Raw genomic sequence first — 13,171 nt, 5'->3', positions numbered from 1 at the left:
GCAGTGTGGTAAGAAAATCAAAAGCAGAGTATGAAAGGAAATTAGCAATGCAGGCCAAAGATAATGCCAGACAATTCTTTACATATACTGCAAGTAAAAGAAAGAATGTTTATGGCAGAATGATTTTAATGAATTCCAATATTAGGTTTACAGTGATACTGCTGGTCTTTGCAAAAGCTTTTGAAAGGATACCACATGGAATTCTAATCAGTAAACTGCAGCACATGGGGTGAGTGAGATAGAGTTGGTGAGGTGGATAAGAGGGTGGTTGATGGAGAGATATCGGAGATTAGTTTATTCAGGAAGTAGAGTCCAGAAGGCCTGTGGCTAGTGGCACCATGCGGGTCTATTCTTGCACCACTACTGTTTAATTTTTACGTTAATGAAATTGGAAAGTACCAGCGAAGAACTGTCAGTTGTTTGCTGATGCTGGAAAATTGGGTAGAGCAATGGTTAATATAGATGACGTTAAAACTTTGCAGGATGATTTGGTTAAAGATTTGGATAGACTGGCAGTCTAGGCAAAGAAGAATAGATGTCAGTTTCATATGGTAAAGTGTAAGGTTTATGCATTTTGGGGTGAAAAGATTACCAGTTGTATATCACATCGATAGAACTTTGCCAGTCCAGGAAATTGACAAAGCCAGAGATTTGGGAGTGTTAATAGATAGGGAGTTAAAGTTTAGAGGGTACATAGCAAAAGTGGCTAAAGCAGTTCATCAGATTACTTGGTTACTGAAGAATACTATTATTTCTCATCAATCCTTGATAAGCCCCCACCCCCCACCCCATTTTGACTACTGTGCACAGATCTGGTCACTAGGGTTTCTTGGCAATGAGGAAGAGGTGGACACTCACCACTGGAGATGAACCAGAGGTGAGTGTCCAATATGGTAGCAGGTCTAGGGAATGAACTTTACGAGAACAGGTTGAAGATTTAGTGGCTTACAGAAACTGGTTGACAGGTAGAAAAGGGGTGATATGATTGAGACACAAATTACTGAAGGATGTTTACAAGATTAATTCAGAGGAAATTTTTCAGAACAGGTCTGGTGGTGGGAGAACTAGGAGACCATCCTTGGAACCTGAGTAAGAGTGTAGTTAGCAACATTGTTAGAACTAGGTTTTTTGCTTGGAGAGTGGTGAATGAGTGGAATAGGTTGCCAGAGTCTGTTGTGGATGTCATGTCTTGAGTTCAAAGCAAAGTGTGATAGATACTGCACAAATGTTGGATAGTGCTTGACATGATGTTTAGGGCCTCCCTCAATGAGTCTAAGGACTCTGTAGAGTGGCCCGTAATAATAGTAATAATAATAATTATTATTATTTCTTCTTCCATTTTGCATGTAAATAATTCCTCTTAACAATTCTCTTAATAATTTAATTTATATACTTTAATAACATCATATACTAGCAGTATGTCAATGGATGAGGTCACTTTTATATTTTGTAGTCTGGCTGCAAACTAATTTATAAATTTCAGTTAATTTTTCCTGTCTCCCCTCTCCCTTTTTTTAAGCTTAATTGCATCCATTTTGCCACCTTTTTGATATAATTTCTCAATACATATGTATTGAGAAATTATTATTAGTATTAAGTTTTATATTTAGCTAGAGTATTAGTTTATTAGCATTTGAGTGTTTAAATTAAATATGAGCCTTGCCGAGTGCATATTTTTATGTTTTTTTTATTTAATTACTAAAATAGTTAGCACATGTATGACAAAAACAGTGGAGATTGTTGGCCATTGTTTAACTTCAATTTGAATTGTTTAATGCATTGTGGTGTTCGAGGTATATTCATTGATGAATGGGAAAAAAGGAAAAGATGGGTTCAGAATTTGCCACATGTATGCTGATTAGATAGATGAGTATTTCTCTGTTTACAAGATTTTTAACAAAGGAGCAAATGAGCTGACATGGTAGGTCAGAAAGAATGTGAGCATCAGTGAAAATGTTATGTGAGAGAGAAGTTATGTGGATTTGGAGTTAGATGCTTAGAGATTTTGTTGCTCAGCAAAAGAGGGAATATAGGTAGGCATAGAAATCAGGCATTAGAGTTGGACATATGCACTGAGATAAGATTGAGATTGTTATGACAAAGCAAGTGAGAAAGAGAACAGTAATATGGAAAAATTATCCTGAGAATGGGGAATTTTTTTGTCAGACAAAAAAAGTACTGGCTGTTATGAAGTACCTTAACTTCTATATACAGATAATACATTTTTCTTTCCATAATGTCATAGCTTAAATACAACTCTCTGTTTGATCTCTACAATAATGTGACTTGTATAATAAATTTAGTTTAATCCTTTATCCAAGTGTGAGCAAACAAAGTTTGCGCCTGAAAGTATCTTCAGGACTGGGTTAAGGTGGTACACACCAGGGCAACTCGTTGCAAAGGTGGAGCAAGCTACCAACACTCCTATCCTAGTATCTCCTATAATGCAAAACACATCTCCTTGCGGATATGTCTATTGTTATGCATTAAGGGAAGGGCCACTACCCAGACCGGTTTCGACCTTTATTGAGGTCTCTTCAGTGGGAGCCAGGCCCAAGTCGAGATATCAGGCAGAAGCATTTGCAGGTCATCTCCACCTATAGGAATTGCCAATTGGTGTGCCACCCTTTTTTTAATAAATTACTCTGGATTTAGAGAAAGATGTTGAAAGTTTATTTTCCACTTGGTTAGAGTATAATAAATTTAGTTTAATCCTTTATCCAAGTGTGAGCAAACAAAGTTTGCGCCTGAAAGTATCTTCAGGACTGGGTTAAGGTGGTACACACCAGGGCAACTCGTAAGGTTAAGGTGGTACACACCAGGGCAACGAGTTGCCCTGGTGTGTACCACCTTAACCCAGTCCTGAAGATACTTTCAGGCGCAAACTTTGTTTGCTCACACTTGGATAAAGGATTAAACTAAATTTATTATACTCTAACCAAGTGGAAAATAAACTTTCAACATCTTTCTCTAAATCCAGAGTAATTTATTAAAAAAAGGGTGGCACACCAATTGGCAATTCCTATAGGTGGAGATGACCTGCAAATGCTTCTGCCTGATATCTCGACTTGGGCCTGGCTCCCACTGAAGAGACCTCAATAAAGGTCGAAACCGGTCTGGGTAGTGGCCCTTCCCTTAATGCATAACAATAGACATATCCGCAAGGAGATGTGTTTTGCATTATAGGAGATACTAGGATAGGAGTGTTGGTAGCTTGCTCCACCTTTGCAACGAGTTGCCCTGGTGTGTACCACCTTAACCCAGTCCTGAAGATACTTTCAGGCGCAAACTTTGTTTGCTCACACTTGGATAAAGGATTAAACTAAATTTATTATACTCTAACCAAGTGGAAAATAAACTTTCAATGTGACTTGTATGTTGGAAACTTTGTGTTTTTAATCTTATCAATAATTTCTTCTGACAACTTATTTCCCCACCTTGTTTTTCACCACGTTTGTCTTTAATATTCCCATCTCTAAATTTTTTTAAAGCAGCATTGATTTGTTTAGGAGAAATTCCTAAAGTTTTTTTTTATTTTTTTTTAAATCTTTACAAACTGTATAGGTCTTAATTTTGTAATTCATATATAACCTTTTATCCATATCCACATCTTTATTTCTTTTATGTTTCACTGGGATCTCAGAAACTTAGGCAGCAGTGTAAGCAGCTTGTGCATCCTAATTTCCTAGTTTATAAAAATCTTCAAAAAATTTTTTTTTATATCTTCAGACACAAGTATATGACACTTCTGCTTACAAGGATGTCTCTAATGTCTCTATTCTTCTAGAAAACTCTTTGATCTCATAGATTTTCCTGTAGTTGTATAATAAGACATATTATAGTACTGAAGCTTTTTTTACTTCTTTGATATGAACATTTAAACTTTAAATTTTCTATTTCTTCCTTTCTTTGGTCTAACAATTTCTTCTTGATTTCTATCCACATTTCCATATTTGCTGCCAGTTCCTCCTCTTGCTCGCTGCTGGATACAGAAGTGCACTGCCTGTTTCCTGATAAACGTGAATTTGGCTCATACGTAACATTATTCTGATTGTACCTGATTTTATACCTAAAAGAATGACTGTTATTTTGCAAATTCTGTGAAAGTTCCATTGCAGATTCAGGAATACCATATTAATTTTTGTACTGTAATTAACATTATTTTTTGCCATGTGTTTGGTATTATCTAATAATGCATTTTGGCAACAATACGTCCTTGTGTTGTGTCTTGTAGTTAGCTAATGAAGCCAGAAAGAATCCTAGGGAGTTCTTTCGATATGTAACCAGCAAAAAAGTATGCAACAGAAAAGCATGCAACAGGACCACTTAGCAATGACTGGTGTGGCACATTACCATGGAACAGAGTGACTATCTGGCATCTGATGATGTGAAATGAATAGATGGATGGAGATTTTCATGTTTAGAGTTTATGTGATAAACCCATGATATGTATGCAGAGTAAACACCAGATGAACTAACACATTGAATTTTTGATGTTGCAAAATTCATTAAATCGGTGTTTCTGAAATTTTTTGAGACTATGAAACTCTACATAAAAATCTTTGTTTCATGTAATTTCCCTATGAAAAGTTTCATTATAAGTTATCAGAAAGTAACTTATGACAATTAACAGTTACATGCAAGATGTGTTAATTAAAAAAACATACACATGTATAAATCTTAATGAAAAATATGAGCTTAATTTTTTTGGCATGCAAGTGCATGCTCTATATATCAATATATATTTACATTACATATAATATTACATATGAGCTCGCAGACGAACCATGTAGCTTAGAAAAATATAAGAAAAAGTTAGTTATGTCTTTAAGGACATAAATTATCAATGTTTAGTGCAACGTTGCTTGTCAGAGATAGTCTTGAGTAGTAGTTAAATTTGACCTATTTTGATGTTTCATTAGAAGATTGCAGTGACTGATCCACTTTCACATAAATGGATTCTCAGCAGTCACTGCAGCAGAGCAGGATCCTAAATTCTCTTTCCTAAATTTGCTATGAGTTTTTACCCCAAAATTTATCAAGTAATAAATTGATCTGCCAACATACTATCTTCTTCATTCATAGGTAGAACATTTGTTTAACCACAAAAATTGAATAGATCCAAATCCCACAAATCAGTTTTTCTTGCTTTCTCAAAAAAATTTCTCTTGGATCCCTTTGTTAGGACTTCTGTTATTTTAAAAAAGAAATCCTGTGCTATTTACTCATATTAGAAATACAGAAAAACCTCACTTAGTGTGAATTCGATATGTGCAAAAATCAGTTAACGCGACTTTTTTTACGTTATATGAATTTTTTTTTTGCCAATCTTCAGTGAACGGAAAAGCTGAAAGTCATTAAGAGACATGAAAAGTGGTGCTAGTAATACAGTGATTGTGCAAGAACTGGGATACAGCCAGTCTACAGTTTGGACTATATTAAATAAGAGCAAAAAATACAAAGAACAAGAAAAAGTTGCTACTTCTTTATGCATGCAGATCACCTAAAATAGAAGCCATTTAATGATTGAGATGGAGTGTCTTCTATCTATCATCACTCTGGATTGAGGATTATAACCAGAAATGAATACTTCTTAGTACAGGAAATATTCAGGCAAAAGCTCTCAATATTTTTACCTCATTGAAAGAAACCAAATTTCAAGAAGAATGTGAAAGTTTTATTGTGAGTTTAGGATGGTTTGACTGTTGTGGACTGCAAATCGAGCTGGACTGCATAATGTAAGAATAACTGGGGAATCTGCTAGTGCTGATAAAGATTCTGTAGCCAAGTTTCCTGAAGAATTGAAAAGGGTAATTCAGGAGTATGATTATGACGATCAGCAAATATTCAATGTTGACAAAACTGGTCTCTTTTGGAAGCGTATGTCAACAAAAACTTTCCTGGCTAAAACTGAAGCATCTCAACCAGGATACAAAGTATCTAAAGATCGTCTTATGCTTTTATTAGGAGACAATGCAGAAGGCAACTTTAAACTCAAGTCTATGTTAGTTTATCATGCACAAAATCCAAGATCTGATGTTTATTGAAGAAATTAGCACAATTGGAAAAACCTTGGATTTAATTAACTGGATAATGATGATGTGAGAAACTTGGTCGATTCCCATTCAGAACAGTTAAGCAAGAATGATCTCCTTCAACTAGAAGAACGGCATGCATATGAAGAAGAACATAAGGAGCATGAACAAGAAGAGAATGTTATGAATAAGAAGCTAACTGCAAAAGAACTTGCGCTAGTTTTTCAATCACATTGAGCTTGCTATGGAAATTTTGTTTGATGCTGATCCTGATATGGAACAAAGTTTCAAAGTCTGCTGAAATCTTGATAACGCAATCGCCAGCTATCACAGATTGCATGACAAGATGAAAAAGTTGAGCACGATGCAAACATCTTTACTTAATTTTTTTGTAAAAAAGTAGCTCAATCAAATGTTTAGATATTAAATAAAAATTTAAGCAATTGATTTTTATTAGCTTTGATGATTTTATCCTCTAATATAGCTTATACTGTAATTTTTCTCTCTCCAAATTTACGCTAACTGATGGATGAATTATAATTATTCCTATTGTTTATGGTATTTGTTTAATGCGATTTCACTTAGCATGCATTAATTGATGGATTAATTAATTACATTGAGCAAGGTTTTCCTGTGTAAATAATTATAATATTAATGCCTTCACTGCAATATAATAATCGGTGAATCATAGACCACATCAATAATGGAGACCATCCTATATACATAGTTTCACTAGACTGTACTTTCTTTAGCTGTTGAGTGACAACTTTATCAAAAAGCATGTGAAAGAAGAACTCGAGGTCAAAGAGTGATAAATTTGATCATAGCATCAGAAGGGGGGGGGAAGTCTCAGTTAAGGATGTGACTGTTTTGACACCGGTTAGTGGCATTGATCATGCCTTATTGATCTGGGAAGTAGCCAAGTATATGGATATTCCAATTAGGAAAGGTTACATGCTGAACTACAATGTTAAAAATTGTGACAATCCCACAAGAATACTATGTGTAGTTCATAGGATGTTTTGAAACACTTAAATGATGCAGTCTGAATGTCCATAGAGTTTAAAGAATAAATAGGCTGGGTGTGAAATGAATATGCAACCTTAATCAGCAAGAGATCCATAAGAAGAAGATGATGTGGAAGAAATATCTTTAGAATAAGGATGAGAGGAGCTATGAAATTATATAAAGCACAGGCCATAAAAGTTATGAGTATTGTATAGAAAGCTAGGTAAGAGTATAAAATGAAATTAGATATGCAGGCTAGAGATGACCCAGAAGAATTTTATAATTATGCTGCAAGTAAAAGAAAATATGTGGAAGAATAACATTAGTGAATGCAGAGGGTATGCTTGTGTCAGATGAAGATGTGATTATTCAAATAATGAGTGCTCATTGATCAACCTCTTGCATGCAGCAAAGCACACAGTGCTATCACCAAATTGGATGAAGAAATAGTGGTGCATGAGAAGGAAAAGTTCTACAGTTGTTGCATTACCAGGAGAAGAATTTGGCAGTAGGATCAAATGAGATTTCAGCAAATATGCTAAAGGAAAGTTTAATATGTTCAGCTGAACTTGTTGGGCCCTTCATCTGATTGTAAAGAATGAGTCTCAGGAATGTAAACAATGCATGTTAGTTCCTTTATACAATAGTGGTGCAAAGACTGTATCAAACTATTAACCTACCAGTATATCTGGAGTTGGTGTGAAGATTTTAGAGAAGTTGGTAAGAACTCTCATAGAGAAATGGATTGACAGACAATCTATACTTTGCAAGTATTGGAAGGTCATGTCTGTGCAGTTTGCCCATATTTTATAACAACATTATGACTGAATTAGATAAAGGGCATTGGTACACAATGATACTGTTGGACTTTGCTAAGGCTTATAGAATACCACAGGAAGTATAAACTATTGATTTGAATAAGCAAGTCAATAGTTTATATATAATTGTGAAGTAATGCACTTTGGTATGATGAGATTTCCAGCAGCATATTATATTGGTGATGGTATGCTTGGAGGAACTGATGATGCTAGGGATCTTGGAGTTATACAAATACAACCCAGAAGATAATTGCCAGCCTGGTTAGCCGAGTGGTTAGCATATCTGCTCTCCAGCCAAAAGGCTTCGGGTTCGAATCCTGCTATGGGCATGGATGTTTGTGATTGTGAAAGATACTAGTGGTGGTGGGCAGTAGACAGCATTGGTATGGATGGTATTTGTGGTTTGCTGTAAAGGGTGGATTGAGTGGTGGTGACGGAGAGTTGTAGAGTAGGTGCCCTCCCTCGATGAGTCTTTGGACTCCTTGGAGGTGTCGCATAATAATAATAATAATAATAATAATAATTGTGATGCTGAAAAAATAACATTGACATGTAAGGATAAGGATGTCATTTTGCCTCTTTACAAGACTGATAGTACTGCACCTAGATTACCGTGCTTATATTTGGTCTGTTGGGTTTCAAGAAGATGAATCTATGAAGTGATGCAAAGAAGGGTGCAAAAATGATATCAGCATGATATGTAATGAATTATGAGGACAGATTGCAAGTAATGAGTTCGAGAAAGTGCGAGAGCCAGTATTTCTTCTCCTAATAAATCCTCAACTCCCTGGGTCTTCAATGATGATGATGATAATAAATAATAAACCTTTAAAGAATACATTCTATTTTCTAAATATTTAAAATGACTGTTTGTGAGTGTCAAAACTTTAAATCCAATACTGCATAGTGGTGAAGCACTAATAACAGACAAACAGGAAAGTGTTGAAACAGGCAATGTATTTTAACAAATCACAGTTGAATTGTTGAAAGAATGATTTTTGCAATGATTTCCATTCATTGTAGACATTAGATGGAACCATCTACCACTTCGAGGACAAGATAGCTTTAATGCTTTTTTAATCTAAGATGAGTTCTTCATTTCCAGAAATTTATGTCTGCAAAAATTGGAGGTGATGGGGGTGGGTTCATGTTTGGGGAAAGATCACCTTCTTTCCTGTCCAGTATTAATGTGTTGGCAAGGTTAATTTACAAATAAATATATCTGTATTTGTCATATGAACTATTTCAGGATATGGATTTTGAAACGATCTGCTGGTAAATTATTTTTATAGTGAATTTTTGAATCTATGTTGTTCATAATAGAGAAATTAATATAGTATTATTGCTGTGAGTTTTGCTTTGATCCTTTCAGTTTTCATAACAATGTACAAATTTAATAAAGCACTGTTTACTCTGTCAGTTGGCTGTACATCACTAAGGGGAAATTCAGAGAATGAATTTATTCCAAGTCTATTAGTTTATAAACAATTCATGGGTTGTTCATAATTGTGATGCTGAAATTATTTATTTATTTATTACAAATTATCCTTACAAATTATTTATTTATTTATTTTTTACTTTCAGTATTTATATCATAATTGTTGCAGTGTATCATCATTAGATATTGCCAACTTTGTTAAAATTAGAATACACAGCATGCAAAAAGGAATTCATTGTCACTTACAAGTGGATTTGGCAACATTTGGAAATGTCTTTAAAGCTACTCCTATTCCTCCAGTACGAATACATAATACTGCTCTTACTAAGGATCTTTCTGGGCCAAATAGTAATAACATATTAAGAACAGGGTAAGTTTAAGTTTGTTATTTAATCTTAATTCCATTACTGATTTTTAAAATATTCTTAAAATAAAATTTAAGAATATTTTTAAATTCATAAATTTTCTTTTATTTAAAAAAATTATTTCTTCAATGTCAGGTATATAAGCTGATGATATAAGCTAAATTATTTCAACCTGGTACTATTTTGAATGATATGTGAACAATTCTGTAACATTTTAGGTTTGCTTAGTATTACTGCAAAGCCAAACTGAACTCATTTATTTTAGGATTTTAGATGTTGAATATTATTTTCATAAGCAAAAAAAATAAAAGTAAATCCTTTTTGTTTTCTTGGTTATGAATCTCTTTTGAATGTTTCTGTTTCATTCATATTCCTGATTTTGATTTAATTTCTGTTTTGTTAATTTGTGTTTTTTAATGGGCAACCAAATTGAACTATTTTATTTGGAATTTTCTATATCAGAAAGTTGAATGAATTTCAGTGGTTTAACTTTTTTGCTATACATTATTTATTTTGCTTCTTCACAAAAAAAAATGAATATAGCTGTGGAAGAATGAGTTAAATATTTTAAAATTTAAATTAAAGTTTAATTAACTTTTGGAGTACTAACAATGATTGCTAGTACGTTTTTTGTGGGGACCTATACTGAAAGCTTGCTTTGAAACAAGTTACTGTTCAGTTTTTTTTTTTTTTTAATGAAACACTGTTATCAAATAACATTTATTTTAATAAATATTAGATATTGTCATCATCATCATAAATTTTCTGATATGTACCTCAAGGGGTCTTCTACTTAATTAATTATCGTATGATGATATAGTGGTCGTGAGTTCCCTTTACGGGAATGTACAACACCATCTCAGTCCCTCCAAATTTTATACGGGCTTCAGAACCGGCATAGCTGATGAATCAGGCCTAAGGCTGGATCAGTATTCCTGACTCTAATCCATGTGTGCGTTTCCACAGGCTGGTTTGCCTGCTTGTGGGATGAAAAATCCCAGATAATCTGGCAGAAAAAACCCTGCTGTCCACTCCCAAGACTGGCTAACTTGGCTATGGCTGAGGAAGATCTTTAAGCTCCTCACGTCGTTGATGGGAATCGAACCTAGGATACTCCTTCCCCAGACATATGGTTGCGAAGTGCAAAGCCACTAGGCTAACCACACGGACCAGTCTCCTGGTCCATGTGGTTGGCCCATCAACATTTTCCTCCAAATTAGTCTGTTACTTGTTATCTTTCCAGTATTGTAACATTCTAACATTTCCTTCTTCTAAGGCACTTCTGACTGAATCAGTCCACCTAGACCTTGATCTTCTTCCTCTTGGTCTCTTTCCTATCATCAAACAGCTATTTTGGTAACCTTTACTCATGCATTCTGTTTAAGTGACTGTGTCACCTTACATTAGCTCTGCTCACAGATGCTTGAATGCTAATAAGCATTTTTCCTAATTTCTCCTAATTTCTTGATTATGCTATTGATGCCATCTCTTCACTCCTTTGATTTTTCTTAGAGCTCTCATATCTGTGGTCTCTAGTCTTTGATCAAGTGCTTTATTTCTAACCCAACTCTCAGATCCATAACATAAAACTGGTTTAAACTGGTCTTGTATACTGCTAGTTTTGTGTTTTAGCTAATTTCTCTCTTATTCCACAGAATGAATAAATATAAATGAATAAATTTATTCATTTGGTGGCCTATATTCATAGTTTTGGTGTTTTTATTATTGATTTCCATGCTAAATTTGTTATTCAATTTAGTTAGGGAATCCTGCAGGCCTGCACTGGATGTTTTTAGGAGTACATCATCGTCTGCATAAAGCGATATCTCCGATTATAATATCAGGTGTAATGTTATTTTCATAATGTGATCCATATAGATGATGAATAAGAATGAAGGTAATGTGAATCCTTGTCTTACCACTGATTTTACATGAAACGCTTCTCTTCCTCTGTGCATTTATCCTGCTTCCAATGCAGGATTCGGTGTTGCAATGATGCAACTTTGTTAGTATAACCCCCAACTGTCCTGTCGCTCAGCCTGCTGCTTGAGGGAGGGATATATATATTTTTTGACTGTAGCAGCATGTTTTCCAGGATCATCCAGATGGATGATCCTGGAAAACATGCTGCTACAGTCAAAATATATATATGCGTGTTTTCCAGGATCATCCATCTGGATGATCCTGGAAAAGATTACAGACAACATGGCGAACCATATCCTTTAAACGAAGAAAGAAAACCTAATTTCCAAATTTCATACACTAAAAGATCGACAAAACCAACACCCATATTAAAATTTTTCCACGATGAACGATAACAACCAACCAGAAGCAAGAAACAACAGGAGCTGCCAATCGCCTGCAGGTAATGGTAACGTAGTGAACCTATCCAACCACGCTTTAAACAAAGATGAACTCTCAGTACTTAACAAAGGTCTAAATTTTGCCATAGCATCCAGATCGATAAACAAACTGGAATTTATTTGTAATATTGAAAAAAACTTAAGATTCATCACAAATAACGTAGCAGACAAAATACGTTTAAAAACCGCCACCATTTTAAATCAAAATAATAACAAAACACGAATTAACAGTGGTAAAATCATTAAAATCAAATCCGAACGTCGTAATAACTAGAGCCGATAAAGGAAGTGCCACCGTTATTTTAAAACAAATCACTTATTTAGAAAAAAATCGTATATTTCTATCATCTAAGGCACTTTGTACCATATCAATCCACCTATATCTTGGTCTTCCTCTGGGTCATTTACCTGCCAACCTGGCAGAGAACACTTGTTTTGCTAATCTTTCCTCGCCCATTCTGTTTAAGTGACCATACCACCTGAGATTAGCTCTGCTAACACATTCCTGAATGCTGACAATGTCAGGTTCTTACCTAATATCCTCATTTTTAATATGATATTACCATTGATGCCATCTGTTCATGCCTCTAATTTTTCTCAGGACTCTCATATCTGCGGTTTCTAGTCTTTGGTCAAGTGTTTTACTTCTGACCCAGCTCTCAGATCCATAAGTTACAACTGGTTTAAATATTGTCTTGTATACACTAATTTAATGTTCTGAACTAATTTCTCTCTTATTCCATATGAATTTATTCAATTGACTGCCTACCATACCAGCTTTGTTGATTCTGCTGTCTATTTCCATATTTAATTTACCATCTTCAGTAAAAATCGTGCCTAAGTAGCTGAAATGTTTTACTTGTTTCACAGGTTCCCTATCCACAATACAGTTGACATTTTCAACAATTCTACCTATTTTCATTGTCTTTCTCTTTTTAATGCTGACCTTCATAGCATATCTATTACAACAGTTATTCAATTTAGTCAGGGAAACTTGCAAACTTGTAGCGGATTTATTTAGAAGTATAACATCATCCGCATAAAGCAAAGAGCTGACATTAACATCTCCAATTCTGATATCATGTTTAATACCACTTTCCTTCATAATGTGATCCATGTAGATAATGAATAACAGTGGGGATAA

General features: G+C 34.5%; 1 protein-coding gene across 2 annotated transcripts in view; it reads left to right on the top strand.

Moving 5' to 3' along the window:
• LOC150104237 (uncharacterized) overlaps positions 1-13,171 on the top strand; it is a 358,570-nt gene that overhangs the window by 105,554 nt on the left and 239,845 nt on the right. For both annotated transcript variants that reach the window (XM_090396863.1, XM_090396862.1), the window contains one exon: positions 9,446-9,669. In XM_090396863.1, the coding sequence (XP_090252989.1) occupies positions 9,446-9,669 (224 nt within the window). The remainder of the gene's footprint in view (positions 1-9,445; positions 9,670-13,171) is intronic.

The sequence above is a fragment of the Typopeltis vanoorti genome, chromosome 8, assembly GCF_054136105.1.
Source record: "Typopeltis vanoorti isolate ZY-2024b chromosome 8, IOZ_Tvanoo_1.0, whole genome shotgun sequence".
Classification (NCBI taxonomy): domain Eukaryota; kingdom Metazoa; phylum Arthropoda; class Arachnida; order Uropygi; family Thelyphonidae; genus Typopeltis; species Typopeltis vanoorti.
Note: the sequence above shows the minus strand (reverse complement) of the source record. Positions and strands in the feature narration are given on the sequence as shown.